At 36.3% G+C, this 26,204-nt stretch overlaps 1 protein-coding gene across 1 annotated transcript; it reads right to left on the bottom strand.

Moving 5' to 3' along the window:
- Positions 1-1,373: 1,373 nt before the first annotated feature.
- On the bottom strand, positions 1,374-16,921 carry LOC134600833 (sulfate transporter-like). The gene is made up of 3 exons (XM_063445221.1): positions 16,874-16,921; positions 8,812-9,411; positions 1,374-3,776 (listed from the first exon to the last, which is right to left on the bottom strand). The coding sequence occupies exons 1-3, from the start codon at positions 16,880-16,882 to the stop codon at positions 2,175-2,177; spliced, it is 2,211 nt and encodes a 736-aa protein (XP_063301291.1). The 5' UTR covers positions 16,883-16,921; the 3' UTR covers positions 1,374-2,174.
- Positions 16,922-26,204: the final 9,283 nt, after the last annotated feature.

Here is a 26,204-nt window from a genome sequence, read left to right on the forward strand (position 1 = left end):
ACAGATAACACATGTTAAAGAATGACCGCGTTTATATTACAAATAGAATGATAGGGATAATAGGCCTGTACACATTTCCAGGGCATAACATTTTCCCACAATTCTATCGTAACCCATTTGTATTGCCAACATGCGCAATCGGGCTCAAAAAATAAAGATTTAAGAAGTGGAAGAGAGAGAAAGAATAGAGGAGGTGCCCCCAAAGTCAGAGGACTTAGAAAAGGGGAAGAAGCGGGTAGGGTGAGGGGGGATGAGTCCGAGGAATATTGCCCTATAAAAAGGTGACTGAAATAGTTTGCTATTCTGTCATCGCTTACCCTTACAGGAGCCAGTGTTGACTCTCCCCGTGGCCAGTTCGAGGTAAAATAGCGCACTGCCCTTCTTATACGACCCCAGAGGAGCAAGTGGGAGCCCTAACTCACCCTTCCCATCTTAGACGTTTGCAGTGCTATTCGTCCAGGGGTCCCAAATTCTTTCAAACTTCTTCAGAGTCCCCCTTACCTGTGCCGTTAGCTTATCCATCAGGAAAGTATCTTTAATTTTCTGTTTAACCATCGCTATGGTGGGCGTCTCCCTTTGCAGCCACACCTGCGCCAGGGTTCTTCTAGCCGCCAGGTTTATTTTTTGGACGAGGGTTTGTTCCCTGTTTGTCCATCCATCCATGAATCTGGACAGCAGATATACCCATGGGTCCAATTTTACCTCTCTGTCAAAAACTTCTTGCTGCAAAGCAGCAATCCGTTTCCAATAGGCTTGTGCCTCCTGACATTCCCACCACATGTGTATATATGTCCCCTTAAGACCACAGCCTCTCCAGCACAGGTCCGTTGGGTTTATACCCATTCAGCAAAGTTTCACTGGGGTGGTATACCACCTAAACAATGTCTTGTAGGATTGTTCCTGCAAGGAGATGCACACTGAAGATTTTGCAGCAGCCTCCCATATATCTTGCCACTCTATACACCTCATTAAGGTCAGTTTCCCACTGGTCAGTATATGCGAGATCTCCCCATTCTAGCGTGCGTGTGCTCAAATGAGAGTACAAACAGGATATGAGGCCTGTCGGGAATTGTTCCCTCTTACACATCTGTTCGAAAAAAGTCAGTTGTGTCAGCGCGGCTGCTTTGATCCAGGGGTCTCTGGCAAAATCCCTAAGCTGGAGATATCAAAAATAATCGAAGGGACGTAAATAATCTGTCAGTGTTGGGGGAAAATGTGAGTGTGTGTATGTGTCTGTCTATCAGTGAATGTGTGTGTGTGTCTGGCTGTCAGTGTGTGTGAATGTCTTTCAGTGTGTATGTCTGTCAGTGTGTGTGTTTGGCTGTCAGTGAGTCTGGGGGTGGGTGTGTGTCTGCGTCATTGTGTGTGTATGTCATTGAGTGTGCATGTCTGTCTGAGAGGGTGTGTCTGTCTGTCAAAGTGTGTGTTAGTCTTTAACAGGAAGAGGTGTGGCCTTCACAGGAAGGGGTGGGATAAATTTAAATTAGGGGGTAACCAAGTTCCATCAAGCCTAGGGCAGCACAGATCCAAAACACACCACTGATTACGTTGATATATAGACACAGAGACATGGTTCTGCTGAGAGACATAGGGTTTCTAAGAGACCTGGGTGGGTTGAAAAACAGAGCAGATACAACATTGTTCTGAGAAGCCCTATGACCTTAGGAGACACTGAGATCCTTACATGTATTTTTAGGGTTGTGCGGTGGGGATGAAATAAAAAGAAGAAAAATATTCTTCTGAGAGATACAAAGTAGAGAATGTTGAGAGATACAAAGGAGTGAGAGCTAAGACACACATGGCTGTCTGAAAAATAGAAGGTCGAGGCACAAATTGGTGGGGCTAGCAGTATGAAACTTTATTCCACCATAGTGTTCTAGTGAGCAGATGCTTTGCATGGCTAAAGTTAATGAACAGGTTCATCCACATTGGACTTTGATATTGAGCTTAGCACCTCAGCAGGTACCCAGGTGTTGGCACGTATGAAGAATATCAGCGAATAGCAACCTATGTAATTGTTACCAAGTTTGGCCACATTAAACTTCCAAACATGGCTGCCAGTTATCTGGTGATGGTGGACTGGACTTTATGTCCTTTCACTACAAAGTAATAATGTATGTAATAATGAGCAGAATGTGTCTCTCATGTATCTTTATTTCTCAGGTTAAGTTTCTTTAGTTTCTATAATCTTCACTAACAGCTTGATCCGGATCAAATGAGAAAGCTGCATCCCTAAGCTGCATTTCTTTCTGTTTCTCTCTGTACTTTCGTTCAGCAAATGTGACAGCATCGTGCACACTGTGGAAAGCAAGCAGCTCAAGCTCTCCACTGGATTCACTAAAATACCCACCATTATGAAGTGAGCGCCGCACTGATGGATTGCAGTTAGCCAGGAAAACTCCCACTCCAATCTCTTCATAGTCAGTACGAAGCTCTTTGAGCAAACCAAGGCCAACTGTATCAATAAACTGCATTGCACCACAATCAATGATAAGGGAGTGCATGTCAAGATCTGGAACAGATGTTTTAGTAATTGTGTGGGTCTTTTTAGTTGTCTTAAGCAAATTGAACCTTGCAATAAACCTAATTGGCGTTTCGTTAGCTGCAGCCTCCATCTCTTTCTTTGCCTTCCTCTGTAAGGTAGATACTACGGAAGGGTTAATACCAGTTTTACTGTACAGATTCATCTTAAAATAATCTTTGTTGGCATAGTAAAGGGAAGCATCAAATCGATATATTTTGACATTGGGTATATTGCTAAGTTCTTTGTAGGTGAATTGGTCTTCATAAATCTCGGTTCCGTGGACTTTAGCCAGAAGGGTGGCTCTTGGCCGCTGTGTGCGGACTATAACACAGAGAATAGCAAAACAGACAGCCACCAACAAGCCTATCTCTGTTGAGATCAAGGCAGAAGCCAACATGCTGACCCACCAAACTACTGTGTCAATTTTGCTAACACGCCACATTTTGGGAGTGTCTGCAAATTTTCTGAGGGCACCTCTGAGACTGAGAATTGTGATGACTCCTAAAATACTGTTTTGCAATGAATAGAAAAGAGGTGCAATAACAAGTAACACTAGCAGCAAAACAGCAGAACTTACAATGCCTGTGAGTTGAGTACAGGCTCCTGTGGACTCTCTCAAAAGGCTCTTGGCCAGAGCAGCACAGCTAGTGAAGCAGTAAAAAAAAGATGGGATAAGATTACACATACCAATGGCAATCATCTCCTGATTGCTGCTGACTGAGTATCCATGTTTTTTGCCAAAGATTTCTGCAAGAGAGATTGTCATGGCAAACCCAATAATTGCAATTGGGATGGCATCAGCAGCAAGGCTGGGTATCAGACTCCAATTAGGAGCTCTTGGAGTCTTGAATCCAGTGGGGATTGATCCACATATAGATGATTTGTAATTGCCTTTGAAGTCAAAGTAGTAAGAGACCACAGTGGCTACTATAATTACTACCAATTCAATTGGTATTGGAACTTTCAGCTTGTTCTTAAATCTGTCATTGATTTCTTTAATAGGCACAATAACCACTATTGCAACAATACTGGTAATTAAATCACATATATTGGTATATTGTAGATTCTGGAAGATGTCGATCCAAGTCATAACCAATGCTCCTGCACCATTCCGTTGAGGAAGCTTTAGTCCTAGCAAGTATTTCATCTGGGATGTGAGAATGGTAAGAGACGATCCAGTAACAAAGCCACTCAGTAAAGGTTCGGATAGGTACATGGATATGAAACCCAACCTGAAGATTCCCATAAGGATCTGGAATAAAAAAAAATATATATATATATTATTTGGGTTCCAAAATTACAAATGAACAAGATATTTCTGAACGTATCTTTTATTATTAATGTGTACTAATGACAGACATTGAATAGAAAAAGAATGAAGCAATAGTAAACTGGACAGAATTACTTGGGGTTAACCCATAGAAAACTGAAAAAAAATGAAAAGGAGAGACTGAACTGAGCACTGACCACTGAGTATATATTAAAATATAACTTTTATTAACTGCTAAATATAAAAAGAGCTGGAAACATATCCAGCTCAAAAAACGAACATACACATATAGATCAAGTGGAAAGAAAAAATGGAAATGTCCACTATATGTGGAGGGTGATAGTAATCACTATATACTGTAAACTGTCTATCTCCTAAATAGGGATTAACATAATAGAAAACCCTGAATCAATGATACACTGTATCTGTGTAGTGAAAGGGAGAAAGCCCTTGTAGAAAAATAACAGATAATAAATATACTTCTACACAGTGACAGAAGATTGTAACATTAACAGAGATCAGATCTAGATTGAAATCCAGAGACAAACACAGAGAAAAAAAATAGCCCAGGACTAATAGTACTAAATTAGCCTGGGTAGAAAATAAAACGTGTAGCTGGCTTAGCGAACAATCCCTGCTATGGCCAAAAACAAAATTCGTTGAGAGAGCAAGTGGCTAAGCTAGTAAACCCAAAACTGAATTTAATCCACGAAATGCTGAGCTAGCTGTGTAGTAGCGTCTTGCTATCACTAAACGCTGGTCTAAAGCTGCAAATAGCTAAATACCGGACCTAAGTGTACTAGTAGCAGACCCATGAATATCCTAAAATCTCAGCTAATACTCCAAATTTCTAAGCTAGCTAAAGTGCAGGCTGAACTTGCAGACTGTCAGAACGAGAGACTACACGTGAAAAAAGCCCCGACGCGCGTTTCGCCAGTGAGCGGCTTTTCAAGGGGTGAGGAATGTCCTCATCAGTTCGATTTAAATCAGGCGCCCAACCATCTGATTGGTCGGTGGGGGGGGCTGACCGGAATGTCAGTTTACCCCTTCGCTGCCATACTGACATAATGAATGGTCAATATGGCAGGGAGAGATAATGTTTAATGGGGACATTAAGTTTAAGCGAAATGTATGAATTTGTAAGATACTTAATAAGAGCATAAGAGGAAAAAAGAGTCAGTAGTAGCAGTCCAGTTCAATATTACACTTCATATATATATTTCAAATTTTACACTTTTGACCCTGTATTATTTTACTACTTTACTTATTATTTTTCGTTATACCAAGTCCCAATATCGTTGGGTTATGTTTGGGGTTACAAACTAAGTATGTAATTTTTCATGCTTTACATGCTCATGGTTAGCATTGGGGCATGCTGTATTTACAGCCATAATCCCCATATACATATTTGGCACCTCCTGACCATTATAGCAGTCTGTATAATTATCTGGCATCGTTTTACTTCTGTTTAAATGATTCCTATATACTATATCATTACTAATTATTAACTACACAGTGATATATTCGGCAATCCACTCATTGAACTGGACTGCTACTACTGACTCTTTTTTCCCCTTATGCTCTTATTAAGTATCTTACCAATTCATACATTTCGTTTAAACTTAATGTCCCCATTAAACATTATCTCTCCCTGCCATATTGACCATTCATTATGTCAGCATGGCAGCGAAGGGGTTCACTGACATTCCGGTCAGCCCCCCCCCACGACCAATCAGATTGTTGGGCGCCTGATTTTAATCGAACTGACGAGGACATTCCTCACCCCTTGAAAAGCCGCTCACTGGCGAAACGCGCGTCGGGGCTTTTTTCACGTGTAGTCTCTCGTTCTGACAGTCTGCAAGTTCAGCCTGCACTTTAGCTAGCTTAGAAATTTGGAGTATTAGCTGAGATTTTAGGATATTCATGGGTCTGCTACTAGTACGCTTAGGTCCGGTATTTAGCTATTTGCAGCTTTAGACCAGCGTTTAGTGATAGCAAGATGCTACTACACAGCTAGCTCAGCATTTCGTGGATTAAATTCAGTTTTGGGTTTACTAGCTTAGCCACTTGCTCTCTCAACGAATTTTGTTTTTGGCCATAGCAGGGATTGTTCGCTAAGCCAGCTACACGTTTTATTTTCTACCCAGGCTAATTTAGTACTATTAGTCCTGGGCTATTTCCTTTCTCTGTGTTTGTCTCTGGATTTCAATCTAGATCTGATCTCTGTTAATGTTACAATTTTCTGTCACTGTGTAGAAGTATCTTTATTATCTGTTATTTTTCTACAAGGGCTTTCTCCCTTTCACTACACAGATACAGTGTATCATTGATTCAGGGTTTTCTATTATGTTAATCCCTATTTAGGAGACAGACAGTTTACAGTATATAGTGATTACTATCACCCTCCACATATAGTGGAAATTTATTTTTTTCTTTCCACTTGATCTATATATGTCTGTTCGTTTTTTGAGCTGGATATGTTTCCAGCTCTTTTTATATTTAGCAGTTAATAAAAGTTATATTTTAATATATACTCTAATGACAGACATTAAATCATTTATTAAGTAATATTGTGTACATTGAAAGATTGTGCACATGCTTATTCACTTATTCAATGTGTGACTTGTTAAGACTGCAAAGTGAATTCAAAGTGAATTAAAAATTTTAGGCCAAGCTAGCTTAACTGATTTTTTTTCCATTCCAGGTAATAAGACCCTTCAATTTACACAGAATTCCTGATTATTTACACTACAGCAATTATATACTGTCTTTAATAAAAAACAAACCTATAAAGTTTTGGTCTTAAGTAAAGACAGTCTAGACTTGCTTCTATTCTTCCTCTTCTCTGTGACCAGGTATGGTGTAGCTATGCCAAAGGGAATCATTTAAAAAAAGGGAAAGCAAGTGCTTGGAATCAGATTTGGTAGCTTCTTTGTCATATCTGTCAATTCTAATCTAGAATAAGGACACAAGCAATGTCTTTAATTCATGTGAAGAATAAATAACGGTTCAGGCACTCCAGGATAACAAAAATAGCAGCTTTATTGGGGCAAAAGCAGCAATGTTTCGACCCTACCAGGTCTTTGTCAAGCTTGATAAGGACCCGGTAGGGTCGAAACATGGCTGCTTTTGCTCTAATAAAGCTGCTAATTTTGTTATCCAGTAGTATTTGAACCGTTATATATCCTGCATACCTTGGAAGGGTAGCCTGGCCAGCCCTGGCTTCAGAGCACCTGGGTTATTTGGTGAGTGCGGTATCCAGTACGTCTCTACTTTAATTCATGTGAAAACCCATCTTGATTTGCCGAATGAACCCCTAAAAGTAGTCTTAAAATGTTATGATGTGCTACAAAGTTCTACTTATCTTAAGGTGGAAATGATATGTCTGGTCTTTAAATACATATTAAATGGTTTATAAACCTGTGCATGGGGGAAAAAATGTTTTTGGCTGACCCAATTTGTGAACAAATAAAATATTTGTTTGTATGGCCGAATTATAGCCATATGGCCTGGCTGAAAAGTTTAAAGTGGCTATGTCACCTCAAACTTAGCTTTATCCAATTATTTCTTCTTCACTTCCTCTTTCAAAATCTGTACTTCTTTTCTTCATTTCTATCTATTTCTCTTTTAAGAATAAATAATTTTTTCCTACACTTTGCGATCTTGATATAGGGTGGAGCGTATGGCAAGCTTCACCTTTGTTAGCTTGACAAAGGAAGTGAAACATGCCTTAAACTCCACCCATTTGTCACTATTGTCGAGCATAGAAGAAATACATAAGACAAAGTCGTTTTAAAGAGAAATAGATCAGAAATAAAGAAAAGAAGAACAGATTGTGAAAGAGGAAGAGAAGAGGAAGCTATAAAAGAAAGATAAGTTTGAGGTTACAGAGTCACTTTAAGAAATACGAGTCAAATGAGCTAAAATGCACAAAAATTAGCCACTTAGTGTACTGAAAAATATACACATAATATAAATAGTATTTACATGTTTTGCGGTACACCGATATGATCAATTTCCTGTGTTTTGTTTCATAGATCAAGTGAGCAAAAGTAACCAATAGAAGGAAAAAGGAGGAGGAACAGTAAAAAAAAAAATATATATATATATATATATATATAATCTATATTTATTTATTACATAATATGGATGGATGGATAGATGGATTGATAAATAATTTTTTAGTGTTCCTCTTTTTTCCATCAATTGATTACATCTCACTTGATCTCACTTCAAAATGTACTGGCTCCTAGCCATCAATCATATTTTTTAACACAGATTATCTTTTTTAAAAAAAAAAAAAAAAAAAGAAGATGCTTGTCCATCTTAGAAAGTCACATTTGACATTTGGAATATAGAAAATATGCAATTATCCCTGAAGGCGACAGTCTCTTTTAGTTTTGCTTAAGTGAGATGTTTTATATTTGTAAGAAACTAGAAAATATTTCAAAACTAGATAAATTTCAGTAATTCTAAGTTAAATGCATTTTTCCTTCAATGGGGGCGAGTAAGAGTACAGTTGTTTGTATTTATATACATATTATTTTTATTTTATTTTTTTTATTTACTTCATTTTCTTCTATCTTATTTCTCGGTTAAACTCTATTTATGATAAAATGATGATGCTACACCCTGTTTCACTGAAGTGTTTCACCTGTTGTCATAAATCTATGTTTTTATTTCAATGCTTCATAAAAAAAATATACCTAAAGTGCATATTTCTTTGCTAAATAGTAGAATGCTGAATATCTTTTCATAATCACCTACAGAGGTGTATATTTTTTAAATTAATATGTTCATTTTTGGTTATATAAAGGCCTACGTTAACAAGCCACATAGTAAAAGGCCCATGCATGCCAAGTCGTGGTTCTAGTAACATTGATGTAAATAAATAATCAATATAGATTCAAAGAGTTATGTGCCATTCCTTATACGTAATGGTACAGTGGACTAGTAAGTTAATAAAAACTCTCATTATAACAATACTTGATTAATGGTAATTAAGATAAATGTTCACCTGATACACGCCAGCAATAAATGTTAGCGATGTAGCCACTGTGATCGCATAACAGCTTTTGCCACAAATAGTTCCATTCGTAACTGTTGAGTTTCCTGATGTTGTGGTAGTTCCATCTGTAGAGTACCCTGCTGCTACTAACTGCCTATTCACAGATTCACCAACCATAAGGCAAAGCACACCATATGTGCCAACACAGTTATGGCGAGAAGTTGCCATGACGAAGTAGATTATGCAGCAGAAGAAGTTGGTATACAGTCCGTAGATCGGGTCCTGACTTGCTAACAAAGAGTAAGCAATGGATTGTGGAATGGTAACTATACCAACTATAATGCCTGATGTGATGTCTCCAGGTAGATATTGTTTAATTTTGTAACGTGGTAGCCATCTGAGTACTGGAAAGAGCATGTAGAGAAAGTTGAACAGCATAGCAGGAGCATTCTTGCAGATGTCTTTGGTTTTATCCACAATTAGATTTTTTGTGATTTCTGGTTGTTTATATTCCTCTAACTTCACATGCATATAGTCAAAGTCAATAGAATCTTTGGTCTGCTCACTCTCTTCAGGGAAATCATTTTGCATGACCTCCACAGAGTTATCCTGATATAAAAGGAAAAAATAATGAATAGGGAAATATGTGGTATGATGTTTATGATGATTAATATTAATCAGTTTAACATAAAAAAAATATATAAGCAGTTAACATTTAACACACAATAGACACAAAACACACACACACACACACATATATATTGACGTTGTGGCAGGCTTATGCAATGTATGATCATATAATGTAACTAAATCCCCATTATTTTTTGCCTAGATAAGGTGTTTTTAAATAAAACCGTTTAAAAACTAATACAATCTGTCAACATTGAAGTTGCTGTTTAGTTGATAGGAGAGTGCGCTGGATCTTGTGTATTGTTTATTGTATAATATGGCCCCCAGCAGCACCCCATTTAAGCATGTTCAGGTGAGTGCAACCACCCCCCCATGTCCCATATATATATATATATATATATATATATATAAAACCTTGTGCCCCACACTCACTGCTCGCTGTCTTGTACTTGCCTTGGGGCTGCCTTTAACCAAATCATAAGTATGCAAAATAGAGCGCACTCGAAGGTCTTATTCATAAATCAGGAATGTGCTTTATTCAGCATTTTAAATATTACAAGTCATGTCGACATTTCAGTCCAGCCGGCCATTTAAATACTGTGCTGTAATATGCTTATTGGAGAGTGAACCAAAAGAAAACTCTCATTTCCATGCTAAGAGAGGGTTAGTTTTTAGCATTATAGCCCAACAGAGTGATGCCCCTGGAAGTCCTAATTCACCTTAATAATCACTGCCTTCTAATTGGTTAATTTAATAGTACAATCTAAATATCTTTGCTCTCAGATTATGTATCCATATAGTTTTGGAACCACCTTTGGCTTCATTTATAAATCCGTACAAAGGGAGTCTTATAGTTCACCTTTCCATTAATAGATTTAAATACGTGGGAAATGTATCATCAATTTAAAATCTTTCAAATTGCTCTAGTTTCAAATTTGAATATCGTGCATTTTTAATCAATCAATTAACTAATAAAGTTTATGTAGGTTTTATTGGTGAGAATTTATAATGTCTGCTTTCCTTAGAGGAAGTATTGTTTTTTTGTCTGCAGTATTTGATGACCCAATCAGAACCCTTATTGCATATGGAGGTTGTGGTATAAATAATTTTTACATATCCCTGAGATCAAGGGTACTAGGATTTGGTCACATAGGATCATGGGACTGGCAATTGTAAAGTGACATTTGGGGTTGGAGAAACTCATTATTGAACAATAATGGAACAATGTTGATTGGTGACAGATTAGAATGATTGAGAAAAGGAAGGAACACATGGGAATGTAGAAACACAAATGAGACAAGATGAAGAGGGGGGAAATCAGGTGACGGAGTTTGTCAAGTAGGAAGGAACTCTAGAAAGAAGCATGTAAACCCGAACAGTTTAGGGCACTGATGTGGGGAGAGTGGGAGAAAAGAGAACAGAAATTACAGAAGAGGTAGAAAATAAAGGAAGGATAGAAGATGAATTTAGCTTGGTTGCTGCTTCTAAGTGCTGCTACAACGTGTATTTGGTGATATTTTGGAGAGTTTTATTGATTCTTCAACTAAGCTTTTTGTAAATTTTATTTTTGTACTGTTACAGGAAAGAGGCATCTCTAGAAAAAGTTTTTTGATTGCACAGGGCTTGATTTCATGTGGGTAATTGGTAAGGCATTTGATTTGATTAGTTAGCTGTTTGCTAACTCTGGTGTTACATTCCTAGGTTGTGGTGCCTTTATGATTTTATCTGTTTGTTTTTAAATTCCTCATCCCATTAAAATGGCAGACTTAGTTCAGTGTAATGTTTGTTGTGCATTTGTTTCACGCTCGGAAGTTTGGATGCTGTCTAATCTGAAGACTGTTCTCTATATTGCGGCAGGAAATTGTATTTTTGAAGTCTGAGGTTTGTAAGTTATCTGTCAAACAAACGTAGGCTGGGACTGTTGCAAATCCACTGCTGCAGAGATGTCCTAGGAATGGCAGACAGATTACTGAACGATCTGGTAGGCTTAGAGATGTGGAAAAAAGGCATACTGCACAGTCTGTATCTTAACATAATTCATTTTCAGCACTTTCAGATTTAAACAAATGGAGGTTATTTAGTGGAGGGATGCCCACCTGCCACGTCAAGGCAAACCTCTACACTGACTATTCACCTTGCTTCCTTGAGCTTCAGGCAAAGACACCTCTAATGAGACAGAAATGCGTTCCCTATAAATGGTTAATAAGTATGTAGGGGTTTAGAAAAATATACCCCTCTCTGTCCCCCCCCCCCCCCTTCTCTCTCTCTCTCTCTCTCTGACAGGCCCTGGACAAATAGAAAAGTTAGATAATCTACTAATTGAGGAAATAGCTACAATTACATTAAAAGTAAAAAGTTACCATCATGGGTGACTTTGATCTGCCTGATATGAACTGGAAAACCAAAATAGCTGCTTGTGCCAGGGGCACACATATTCTACACTCCCTACTGGGATTTTCTCTAAAACAAGTCTTTGAGGAGCCAACTTGTAAGGAGGAGTCCATACTAGATTTAGAGTTAACAAATGGAGGTTTGGTATCAGATTAGTTTAGCTTCCAGTGGTCACCAATCAGTGTGGTTTAATATAAGAAAAGTGACTGACAAAAGTTTTAGATTTTAGAAAAACAGACTTTTCTAAAATTAGAATATGCGTAAAGGAGTCATTTTCAGACTGAAGCAGTTTAAAGGATCACTATAGCTTCAGGAACACAAACATGTATTCCTGACCCTATAGTGTTAAAACCACCATCTAGCCCCCCTGGGCCCCTCATGCCTCCATAAATATAGTAAAAATCTTAGTGTATTCAAATCTGAAGCTGTAACTCTGCATGCTGTTAGACTCAGAAAAACAAGCAGTCTGGTGACATGTGGTAGCCCGATCCAATCACAGTGCTTCCCCATAGGATTGGTTGAGACTGTCAAGGAGGCAGATCAGGGGCAGAGCCAGCACAAATCAAACACAGCCCTGGCCAATCAGCATCTCCTCATAGAGATGAATTGAATCAATGAATCTCTATGAGGAAAGTTCAGTGTCTGCATGCAGAGGGAGGAGATACTGGATGTTTGGAAGCATTTTAGGCAGTCATGACCCAGGAAGGATCTCTAACAGCTATCTGAGGAGTGGCCAGTGAAGTTATGCTGTAATGTAAACACTGCATTTTCTCTGACACCAATATATAAAGAAAAAAACCTTTATTCCAATTTGTCTGAAGGTCGACGTTTCAGTCCACCGTTGTGGACTTTCATCAGGACACCAATATATATATATATATATATATATATATATATATATATATACAGAGAAGGGCTACTAAACCAGTTCATGGATCTTAACATGTATAGCTTGGAGAAAAGACGAGACAGAGGGGATATGACACAAACATTTAAATACATAAAGGGAATTAACACAGTAAATGAGGAGACTATATTTAACAGAGGAACAACTACCACAACAAGAGGACATAGTCTTAAATAAGAGGGGCAAATGTTTAAAACTAATTTCAGGAAGTATTACTTTAAAGAGAGGATGCATGGAATAGCCTTCCAGCTGAAGTGGTAGAGGTTAGCACAGTGAGGGAGTTTAAGCATGTGTGCATAAGGCTATGCTAGACTTAGGATAAGGTCAGGTACTAATGAGAGTATTTAGAAAATTAGGCAGACTAGCTGTGCCAAATCATTATTATCTGCCGTCACATTCTATGTTTATATATATGTTGGTCTAAAGGAAAGAGGTGGTGAATTAAGGAAAGTAAAGAGTATAAGAGGGTGGGAGAAGCCAGTGAATAAAACAAAACTAAATTAAAAGAGATATTGGTTGGCAAATGTGCCAGGTGACGGACAGATGAGAAAGGCTGACTAATAAAAGGAAAAACATGGTGGAGAAATAGTTGGACTAGAGTAGAGAAAGTTGGGCTGTAGAAACTGAAAGGGACATATAAATATATATATATATCTTGTATTTGAAATAAATGTTACAAGATGAGTGAAGTGTATAGAATGACAATGACAAAAACGGAAGACTACAGAGAAAAATTACACAGAAAATACAGAGAAGAGAGAAGTGGGAAAGACACTCCAAAAGGTATACATGGTCTCGAGATGGTTGCATATTGGAGTAATCACATCAAACTCTGAAATATGCTTAAATCAATAACTAAACAACAACCATATTAATAGCACTAATAATGTATGTCTACATTAAACAAATGAATTATCCACAGACCTGTAATATATTTCATTTTGTTTGAGATTTTAAATTATTTTTTATTTTTTTTGTACATTTAGGCTGAAAGCAGAAACTAGCACATACCATTTATCTGGTTTGTTTTAGGCAAAATATTTGCCAACCATAAAAGAAGGCATTTTGATTGTCATAAATGAGCCATAACAATGTATGATGTATAATAACAACATTAACAAACAGTGGAGTTTAACCCCTTCAGGACAGAGTCAATAGTGCACGTTCTGATCAAAACAAAATGTAAACAAAAACTGGAATTTGCTCTATATGTCTGTTCAACCGTAATTCACCTCTTTCATATTTAGTGCACACACACTTATTATATATAATTTTGTTCAGCAGAAACTGGGCTTTAATTTCTCATGAACTATTCCTGTTTGAAAGATAATTTATGAATAAAATTTAAAAAACTGTAGACATTTTAGCTGTAAATGTCATAATATTGTTAGCTTTAGCTGCAAAAAAAAACACATATTTGGATTCAGCAAAGTCTCAAAAGTACAACAGTACCCCCCAATAACAGTTTTTACGGTGTTTTGGAAAGTTAAATGGTCAAATGTAGCATATTCCATTTTTCAGTTTTTTCACATTGAAATTTGCCAGGTTGGTTATGTTGCCTTTGAGACCATGTGGTAGCCCAGGAATGAGATTTACCCCCATGATGGCATACCATTTGCTAAAGTAGACAACCCAAGGTATTGCAAGTGGGGTATGTCCAGTCTTTTATAGTAGCCACTTAGTCATAAACAATGGCCAAAGTTAGCGTTCATATTTGTTTTTGTGTGAAAAAAGCAAAAAAACAAATATTTTTGTGACTAAGTGGCTACTAAAATGACTGGACATACCCCATTTGCAATACCTTGGGTTGTCTACTTTTTCAAATGGTATGCCATCATGGGGGTAATTCTCATTCCTGGGCTACCATACGGTCTCAAATGCAACGTAACCAATCTGGCAAATTTCAATGTGAAAAAAATGAAATGCAAGCCTTACATTTGACTCTCTAACTTTCCAAAACACCATAAAACCGGTACTTGGGAGACTTCATTGAACACAAATATAAGTGTTTAAAAACAGTAAAACATATTACAACAATACTATTGTCAGTAAAAGTGCCGTTCGTGTGTGAAAAATGAAAATAAAATGTCACTTTTACTAAATTTATCATCATTGTAATACAATTTATCATTTTGAATCACACATTTTTGTGTTCAGCGAAGTCTCCCGAGTAAAACAGTACCCCCCATGTACAGGTTTTATGGTGTCTGGGAAAGTTACAGGGTTAAATATAGCGCGTGTGAATTTAATTCTCTGCACTTGCTGCCTGGGTTGTCAGGCACGTCAATCAAATTTTAATTAATTAAATCACATAATTATGTTAAAATATTACTTAAGCATGCACGTATAATTTTTAGATATATACATATATATGTATTTAAATTCTATGTGTATACTTATGTAGTTATTTATGTAATTATATATATTTATCTATATATAAATATTTGCAGTTATTTGTATTTTATATATAGATATATATATATATATAGAATGTCATTCTAAGTGTATTTTGTTACCAATATATACGTATTCATAAAAAAATACAGTTAGACTGAGATTACATATATATATATATATATACTTTATTTAATTAAAAAAATATATTTTATTTATTTTATTATTTTATTTATTTACTATTGTAAATATACGTATATATATATATATATATATAAACATAATATATATATATATATATATATATATTTGTATTATATATACAATATATATATCTTATATATATGTAATATCATTCTAAGTGTATTTTAAGATTAATATATGTACTTATATTAACATTAAAATACATTACGTATCACGTTACACACATATATATATATATATATATATATATAAGATGTATATATATTAGATATATAATATATATATTTATATATTTAAATACTTTTATTTAATTTTAACATGTGTAACAGTATTTTTTATTATTCTTCCCACCAGCAGGGGGACTGTTTGACATTTCAGACAGTCCCCCTGCTGGCAGATCCAGCCCCCTGGGGACTCGTTTGCCGGGGAGGGATGCCTGGGCTGTCAGGCAGTCCTCCCGAAGAGGATCGCGGCGGAGGTAAGTACCTCCGAGCTCCTGGGGATGGAAGCCGTTACAGCATTCTATGCCGCCGCAACGGCTTTAAAGCCCATTATAATGGGGACGGCATAGAACGCCGTAAAGGCGTTAAGGGGTTAAACCCAGTTACAAATAGTTTAAAAAACCTCTACAGTACTGAATTGTCAAATTCTCACAAACTAGTTACCTGTTTTTAAAACATTTCTATTAAATACAGAGGGGATCTAAATAGTAAGTTTAGATTAACACTGGAATGTGAACAAAAAAAATGTATATTATGTTTTATCTTAAACTACATCTAAACATGTTCAGAATTACCCTCTCTTGCTAAATATCTGTGACAATGAACTAACTCCAAACAAACATATTTGCATATTGAGAATTCTTATTTATCAACAATAACTTACAAGTGAAAATAAATTCACATAACTATGAATAATTAATAAATTCAACCTCAATTCGTGATACTAAAAAAAACTATTTAAATATATATATTTATGTCGACTGAATTTGGTAAGAGAAATAGTTCAAAGGGACATGGATCAAAACAAATTTATGCATTTTCCTCTTCAAATCAGGTAACCATTATATAGCCAGGCTTTTGGCTACTGCACCAGTTCACAATGGATTTAATGATACTCAGTACAAATAGCAATACAACTAACTTCAGCTAGAGTTGAGCAAAATATCATATCAAGAAGTTTTACAAAGGTTACTGTGAAAACATGTTATGCCACCAGGTTATGGCACCTTTTACTCTTGATCTATTTTTAGTTTTGTTTATATACTTTAGTATATTATTTATATTTTAATACTTTTTTCCAACTTGTGTGAATAGGAAGGTGCAATCTTGTTAGACAATTTTGAGTATCTCCAGGATACATGTTGACATATACCTAGAGTGCTAGAGTGATGTCTAGTTCTTCAATATTTTAGGATGCTTCAACATCATATTTACACTGAGATTTGCCCCAATACTAGGCATGGATCACACCCTTGACCCTTGTAGAAATCTCAAAGTTTTAATTTATAACATAAATATCAGTAAATAAACATATAGTGCAAACCTGATCCATGGTGCCTAATCTCCTCTTCTGTCAGACATTAAATATAAGAAGACAGAAACAGTAGCACCTACAAGCATCCTGCCTCTTTTATTGGCATCACTGGATTCATTCATCCAATCAAACGGCTCCTGAAAGAAAACATAAACATTCCATCTGCAATTTCCAGTTTAGGCTGAGAATTGGGTTAACCATGTTTAGTCAACAATAACTATCTGTTAAATCAAAGAAGATGAAATTCCATTCTCAGCATCAGCTAAACAGAGGCAATTGCTATTTGTATATCGTTTCCAATACTCATAAAAGAAGACAGGTAGATCAAAATATGCATTATAAACACACACATTCCCTATCTCAGGGCCAATTAGTTCAGACCTGAATAGTTTAACAGTCAAGTGTCTTCTGATATTTACCAATTACTCGCAACAAAACAGTTCCACCAATGCTTTGATCTATTTTAGTACATTTAGCAAAGTGTCTGCATTCCAGAATCCTATTATGGCTATGCCTGGTGCTAATCCACATAGCTTTCGTCTTGATGAAAGTTTTGTTTGGAAACTAAAACATTGATGATTATTTTACCCTATCTGCAATAAAAGCTGCATTTTATTTATATATCTATGCAAAGTAAAACATATATGTGTGGCACAGTTAGCACCCTATTGAGTTTATACTTTGTTCTACTTCCCTTTGCCAAGATAACAGCTCTGAGCCTTGTCCTGTACAACATTTTGAGGTTGGAGAATACATGGCAAGGAATCTGAGACCATTCCTCCTTACAGAATCTCTCCAGATCATAGAAATATTGATGTTGACACTGATAGGCTCTTCTCTTCAGATCACCCCACAGATTTTCTATAGGGTTCAAGTCAGGGGACTGGGATGGCCATGGCAGGACCTTGATTTTATGGCCCATAAACCATATTTTGTGTTGATTATGATGTATGTTTTGGATCATTGTCCTGCTGGAAGATCTACCCACAGCCCATTTTATGCTTTCTGTCCAAGGCAGTCAGGTGTTGATATGTGACAGAGTTTATTGTTTATTGCCAAAAAAAACTCTATTTTGTTTACATCTGACTATAAAACCCGATGCTATTTGAAGTTCCAGTAGTGTCTGGCAAACTGAAGATGATTGAGTTTGTTTTTGGATGAGAGCAGAGACTTTTTTCTTGAAAGAAAAATAGGAAGTAAGGTCTCGTAATAGGGAATGTACCAGCAAGGGCCTAACCCTGAGTATATAATCAAAGAAAAAATCCCTAAGGGAACCTAGAAAGTGTTGGAATTACCCTTATAGAGTGATAGCATATATAGGATAATAGATCAAAGAATAAAAGATAACAATAACTCTCTGGTTATTGGGACATTTGAGTCTAATAAACAAAAATCATAATAAAGATGACAGGTTTCTATCACAAAAACAGGACCACACAGCTTGGTGTGCTGAAGCCGATACAGTCTTTTCAGATAAACCATTAGAACCCAACCTTACAACTAAAAATATAGTAACAGGCTTTAAGGAGTTATCAAAGCTGTTTAAACAACAAAGAGTAGGGTGGGAAAAATCTTCATTACAAAATTATCTACAAAAGGCAATGATACCAAGGGGTCTTAGGATACAAATTATGCCAACAAATAATATTGAGGGGGACGAGTTTAATAAAGAGTGTGAGGAAGTGGCAAATAAATGCTCTAGAACATTTATGGAGATCATTAAAGGGAAACTCCAGTGCCAGAAAAACGATCCATTTTTCTGGCACTGGAGGGTCCCTCTCACTCCCACCCCCCAATCCCCGGTTACTGAAGGGATGAAAACCCCTTCAGTGACTTACCTGGGACAGCGGCGATGTCCCTCGCCGCTGTCTCCGCCTCCACGACGCTCCTCCTTGTGATTACGTCGGCCGGTGGGCGAGACTAATCTCGCCCACCGGCCGAGGAGACCTAATGCGCATGTGCAGAAATGCCGCACATGCGCATTACGTCTCCCCATAGGAAAGCCTTGAAAAAGCATTTCAATGCTTTCCTATGGGGTTTTGAGCGACGCTGGAGGTCCTCACACAGCGTGAGGACGTCTAGCGACGCTCTAACACAGGAAACCTGTGCTAGAAACTAGGAAGTGACCTCTAGTGGCTGTCTAGTAGACAGCCACTAGAGGTGGAGTTAACCCTGCAATGTAATTATTGCAGTTTATGAAAAACTGCAATAATTACACTTGCAGGGTTAAGGGTAGTGGGAGATGGCACCCAGACCACTCCAATGAGCAGAAGTGGTCTGGGTGCCTGGAGTGTCTCTTTAATAAATATGAATCAAAAAGACCTCAAAAAATATACAAATATACATATGAATTTTCGGACACAGACACCGATCCCTCCTGTAACCGCGGTTGGTTCCCTTATTTACCACTATAATGTCTTAAAGCATAGAACTTAGTAGGGCTAACCATACAGATATCTTAGCCATAATTTTATATAGTTAGTATAAGAGATCCTCTATTTAAAATATATAAATAATTGAGAATACAATAAAATAAGGATTGTCTTGGAAGCAATAAAGTTTTGTCTTTTTAGATATTTATTATATAAAAATATAAATATAGACATATAAAATCCATTATAGCAGAGTTTATAAGATTAAACTAAATGCTTGCAAAAATCATTAATAGGTTAACATACCCTTCTGAACATGTCATCATGTCAGCCTCTCTGTCATTTTAAGATGGAGAAGCGTCTGTCACCAAGTCTCTCCTCTGTGTCTTAACATTTTAAAAGTACACCTATTTATACCTTAGGTGTCTTCATTTTAGGGTCACTGTAGTTCATATATAAAAAAAAAGTAACTTTTTTACTTTATTCATTTTAGGACCTCCCTTAACTTGGCAAAAATACAAGTCCATAACTAAAGTGTGTATACGTCATGGAAATTTTCCTGACTTCGGTCAAGATGACATCTTAAAGTCTGAACATCCTTATCTACTAAGGTTACCACAATATATTACGTACTGAAAGATGCATTATTGTTATTGTAATTTGTCTGGGACAAAATGGCGCAAACATTTTATGCACTGAGGTTATTGCTTAAAGAAACAGTTATGGAAAACAATATGTTCCATTTCTAACACCTTGTCAGTTTGCAATATCTCTTAAAGACAAAGTACACAGTTTAAGAAATACATTTCATTCTAGAACTTGTAATATTTGCATTTGCCCATAACACTCCCTGTCTAATCCACAAGCTTCACAAACTCCACAGACTAATAACCAGAAGGGCATTCTAAAGAAAGGTGTTCATTTTTTAGGGTTCAGTCCCCCAAAAATGAACCACCAGTATCGGACACGACAGTTGAGATCACAGAGCAAGAGAGGCAGACAATAAGAAAAAAATACTAAAATTGTGAACTTGTCAGACTAACAAAAACCCAAGAGAGTGTCTTTGAAAAGGGCTTATCATTTGTTCTTATTCCAATATTCAATAAGTTTAATTGAACAAATGATATCCACCTTTTCACTCAACGTCTGGCATTACACAAATACCATTAAATCCAAAAGGAGAAACAGGCTAAAACCCTTTTGGTAGCACTCTTAGAGGACAATGAGGAAACTATGTCAATTTCATCATATAAACCTGTAAGACCCAGAAGTGCCTTTACACAAAATTTCAGGGATTACCGTAGTATCGACATTGCGGAAGATACCTTTGCGTTGATTCCCCATGGTAATATTTCTAAACAAGAATGTTTTGCCCTGAATGATTTTAAAAAGAATCAACCTCTCATAATAAAACCTGCAGGTAAGGGGTGGAACATGGTGGTTATGAATAGCGAGGACTATACCACCATGGTATGAAAGATCCTGAAAGACGAAAAAACATATAAGACTTTGAAAATAAATCCAACTGCTCAGTACTTGACTGAATATAAAGCCCTTTTGGATGAAACCTTTGACAAAAATATGTTTTCTAAGGAGGAATATACCTGTATCTACAACAAATCTCTGGAGATTTCCAAATTGTATTGCCTACCCAAAATACACAAACAGTACCTAAAATTGACTAGTAGGCCAATTGTATCAGGGGTAGGCAATTTGACTCAAAATGGGAGTCTTTATAAAGATAAGATTTTAAGGGACTTTGTTACCTCTCTACCATTTTACCTTAAGGACACAAAAGAGACCTTGAACTGCCTAAACTCAATAGAGATTCCGGAAGGGGCACATCTATGCAGCCTGGATGTTGAGTCCCTCTATTCTTCTATACCGCACTCAATAGGATTGAGACACACAAAAACATTTTTGGGGGGAGGTGAAGGTCATAGAGCACATACTGAATTTGTGATAAACTTGTTACAGTTTATCCTAACTCATAATTTCTTTTTATTTGACTACACATTCTACCTACAGGTGCAGGGGAATGCAATGGGGGCAGCTTGTGCCCCATCATATGCCAACCTGCACCTGGGATGGTGGGAGAAGTCCATTGTCTTTGCTGAGGGGCTCGAATTTCTGAACCTCCTCAACTCTAATGAGATGAATTTGAAACTCACAAAAGAGGTGGGTAAACCATCCCTAAATTTCTTGTACTTTACAATTTCCGTAGATACAACCAACCATCTCCAAACAACACTATTTAGGAAACCAACGGCCACTAATAGTGTTTTAAAGTTGTATAGCTACCATCCAAGACCCTTTGAAAAAGGAATTCCAATAGGACAATACTTAAGAGTACGCAGAAATTGCTCCACATTGGAAGAATTTAAGTCTAAAGCTAGAGAATAACGTACAAACTTCAAAGAACGCGGATATCCAAATTGCTGTCTTAAAACAGCTTATAACATAGAAACATAGAAACATAGAATGTGATGGCAGATAAGAACAATTCCGTCCATCTAGTCTGCCCAATGTTCAAAATACGTTTAATTAGACCCTGGCCTTATCTTAAGTCTAAGATAACCTTATGCCTATCCCACGCATGCTTAAACTCCCTCACTGTATTAACCTCTACCACTTCAGCTGGAAGGCTATTCCATGCGTCCACTGCCCTCTCTGTAAAGTAATACTTCCTTCTAATTTAAGACTATGTCCTCTTGTTGTGGAAGTTTTTCTTCTTTTAAATACAGTCTCCTGCTTTACTGTGTTGATTTCCTTTATGTATTTAAATGTTTCTATCACATCCCCCCGTCTCGTCTTTCCTCCAAGCTATACATGTTAAGATCCTTCAACCTTTCCTGGTAAGTTTTATCCTGCAATCCATGAACCAGTTCAGTATCCCTTCTCAGAACTCTTTACAAAGTATCAATATCCTTCTGGAGATACAATACTCCAAGTGAGGTCTCCAAGTGAGGTCTCATCAGGGTTCTGTAACATTTGTGATCCTTGGAGATTTTGTGGCCACTCAAACCATCCTCTTCACAGTGTGTTGAAACAATATAGACCCACGTCCTCTTCCAAGTTGATTCATAACACTTCCAGTTAGCTGGAAATTCTTAATTATTACTATGATAGTGGAAATTTAAATGTTTAATGTTTCTGCTTTTTTGTTATAGCTATTTACCATTTTGTGAAGCTCAACAACCTTTTGCTGCACATCACATCTATATTCCTTGGTCTTACTCATTGTGATGAATGACTAGAGGAATTTGGCCAATGTTTTACCTCACATTTATACCCCTGTGAAACAGGAAGTCATGATTGAACAATTTCCAGTCACCAAGGTAAAATACAAAATGTAATATATTAATTGGAATATACTTCAAATTTTCTTTTTTATCATATGAATTCATAGGAGTGCCAGTAATTGTGCCACACATAATTTTAACACATATTTTTTAATAGACCTGTGTTGTGTTTGCAATTGTTTAATATCCATGGGAACAGAGTGTTTTTATGTATTTATTAATCAAAATGTCATACAAAAAAGACAATTTTTCACAGCCTTCGTTGCTCATATTTACTAAGGGTACCAATATTAGTGTAGGGCACTGTATGTGCATGTAGTTTTGAAAATACTTGAAGATTCATTTTGAACTGAATTTTACTTTGAACTGAACTTTAATTTTGACCTGATTAGGTGATTGGAAGAAATTCCAGTTTAAGAGCTGCCATGTGGTAAAATATTGGAGGAACAAAGTCACGCAAGCCGAACATTTATTTTTTATTTGGAGTTATTTGGAGTGTCATACACCAGAAAAAAGGGTGATAGAATGGAGAAGAGGCTGTTGAAGTGACTGATATAGGGGAAACATTAGAGAAGTAGTAAAATATCTATACTTCCAAACAAGATTCTTTCAGACAATTTGACTTTAGCTCCTGAGGGAGACAGACCAGCAGTGATATAGTGTGTTTACGATTGCTGTGCCAGTGTTGGACTAGGACAGGGGTAGGCAACCTTTCAGTAGTACTGTGCCAAGCAAAAGCACATTGAGTGCCATTGGTTGCTGACTGGTCTGGGTCATTGGTTCTAGTTAAACACTAGATTTAGTTTTATGCTTTATCTAGTTTCTGCCAGGGCATTCTATGAGTGAGAGATAAGAGATTGGTAGGCATGTCAATAAAAAAAAAAAAAAACAATCAATAAAAAAAAGAGGGCACCTTCACTAGCTGACTGAGAGGGGGAATACAATTAATAATTCATCATTTGATGACCAATGGACACTCCACACATAACAATGGAGATCTTCCTTGGTCTTATTGAATGGGGCATATGGAAAGAGAAGCACCCAAACTCTGCTGCTTATGGAAAGGAATCTGAGGAAGCATAGTAAACTAATTCCAAAACTGCATACAGTGGCATAGCCATGAATTGTGTTGATGTTACTCAATTTATTTTCTTAGAATGTGTATTTTCAAACTTAGGTCTCAATTTAATATATTTGGATAAGCTTTTTCAAATTATCACAGCCTGTTAGAAATCTTTTTCAAAAGATTTATCTGCAAAAAAGTTCCATTGTTGTTAATGGCGACTTCTGTAAATAAAGCATTTGAAAAAACATTTTCTAACAGATTGGAATCATTACTGATGCTGATTCAAATGACTTAAATTGAGGTCAAAGATCATTTGAAAAGTTTATACAGAAATCTTAAATCAAAGTCATAGTAAAATAAACTATTTTTATTTTTACTTTGAGCTTTTTTTGTATATCTTGTTATTTGTCTTGTTTGTGTGCTATTTTCTTTTTTAATGCTTGTAATATTTTCTTCCCTTATGTAAATGTTGTTACTTGTTTATCCTAGGGTCATTTTGTTTCCATCTCATTTTGATCTTTGCTTTTTCCTTTGTTAATTAATTGTTAATATTTTCTTTTTTCTCTGTCTTAATTCTGCACTTTCTGCTTTCACTATTATTATTTCTCCTTCCTTTGTCATGGCAATGAAGAGGCAGCACTTAGTAGCTTTCCATATACATGTACACCAATCATTTTATCTCAGCAGGATCATTTTATTCCAGCACCTGTGGTCAAGGCTAAAATAAGTGTTGCAGTAAAGCAAAAGACCATGGGTAAGGTCCAAGTCTCTTACACGGTCATCACTTTTAACCCCTTAAGGACACATGACAAGTATGACATGTCATGATTCCCTTTTATTCCAGAAGTTTGGTCCTTAAGGGGTTAAACTGCAATGTCAGTTATACCTTCTGATAGTGGAAAAAAGTATAGCTCCGTTGAAGTGTAAACTACACATTGAACTTCAGATGCTTGATATGTTTAAAATAATCACCAAATACCAAACTTTGTGAAAAATTTGCATTGTTTTACCTGTAAATTCAAAATAGTTCCTAGAAAGAGAGATCAGATAGATTAGAATGTGCAAAGTCACAAGCAGGCACAATAGTATACACAGTGTAGATGCACAAATGAAGATGGTTTATGAAAAAATGACAGTTACATAAACAAAAAGGAGCGTTTAAACACAGTGGAAATTGAATGAAGAGGGTGAGAGGAGGAGTAGGGGGCTGGAAGATATTGGTAAGATGGGGCACACATAATAATTTATTAGCACTAGATAGGAGAAAACAAAGCAGACACTGGATAGATAGTAACACAGAGGAATAAATTAATTAAAGCTATGAATACAATGATTGAATTGAGGATATATACACACATTATAGCACTTAAAGTGATGTGTAACACGTTAAGTAAGAACATCAGAAGAAAATGAGCGATATTCAGGGAGTAATAAATAAGTTTGTAAACATAGCAAAGATCTGCGCGTTGAGAAATTAAAGTTTAATTTTCTGTTTGGGTCCATTCGGTAAATTCTTGACTGTTTTAGTCATTTAGGATAAAGGCTTTGGGTAAAGTGGCTAAATAAAGGCAGGGGGGTATCATAGCTCAGTTTTTTTTCCCTTTTTTAAGGACTTATCCAGATGTGGATGAGATCCCATGTATGGTTTTTTTACATGGGTTTTGTTCTCAGGGAATGGGTCTAGGGGGCAATTGTATGGATGCTCTTCTCTTAGGAGAAGATTAAGTATGCATGTGGTTTTGAATATGTGTGTTATGAAGGAGATACTGAGACAAGGAGTATAAGAGAGAAGAAATTTCAATTTAAATATGGTTAAAATTATATCGCTAAACACTCAGGGATTAAATTTCCATGTAAGCAAGCCATTCTGTTTGAATATATTAAAAAAGAAAAAGCTCAGATTATTTTCTTACAAGAAACACATTGGAGAAGAGAAGATAGCATGAGATTCATTCCAAAAAAGGTTTCCAATAGTGGTATCTTTGTCATAGAAAAGGAGAGAAAAAGAGGAGTGGCTATTTTGATAAGTGAAGATATAGAAGCTAAAATAAAATATCAAGAGGTGGATGATGAAGCCAGAGTTATTATATTAATAATTGCGATTGATGCTGAAATCTATGCATTAGTCAATATATATGCGTCTAATAGATATTCAAATAGATATTTTACAAATCTGTTAGATAAGGTAAGTAAGTTAAAACAAGGAAAGGTACTTGTAGCGGAAGATTTCAATTGAATTATTGATGCAAATTTAGATAAAAAACCTCCAAAAGAAGGAGCAATAAAATAAATGTGTAAAAAGAACAGCATGGCAATTAAATGATAACATCCTCCTTAAAAAAGAAAATAGACAATATATAACGGAGATGACAGAAAAATATTTTGTAGAAAATGAAGGAGGGGAAGTTTCTCTCCCTCCAGTATGGAACTCTTATAAATGCATTATAAGAGAATATTTAATCAAATTGGGCACAATTGAAAAAAAAATAGGGGAAAATCCCTTGCGGATATTTATATTGATTGTTATAAATTATCTAAAGAAAATAAAATCTTACCAACTAAGGAGACAAGTATAAAATTATAACTAATTCAAGATAATA

This window comes from Pelobates fuscus, chromosome 3 (genome assembly GCF_036172605.1).
Source record: "Pelobates fuscus isolate aPelFus1 chromosome 3, aPelFus1.pri, whole genome shotgun sequence".
Taxonomy (NCBI): Eukaryota; Metazoa; Chordata; class Amphibia; order Anura; family Pelobatidae; genus Pelobates; species Pelobates fuscus.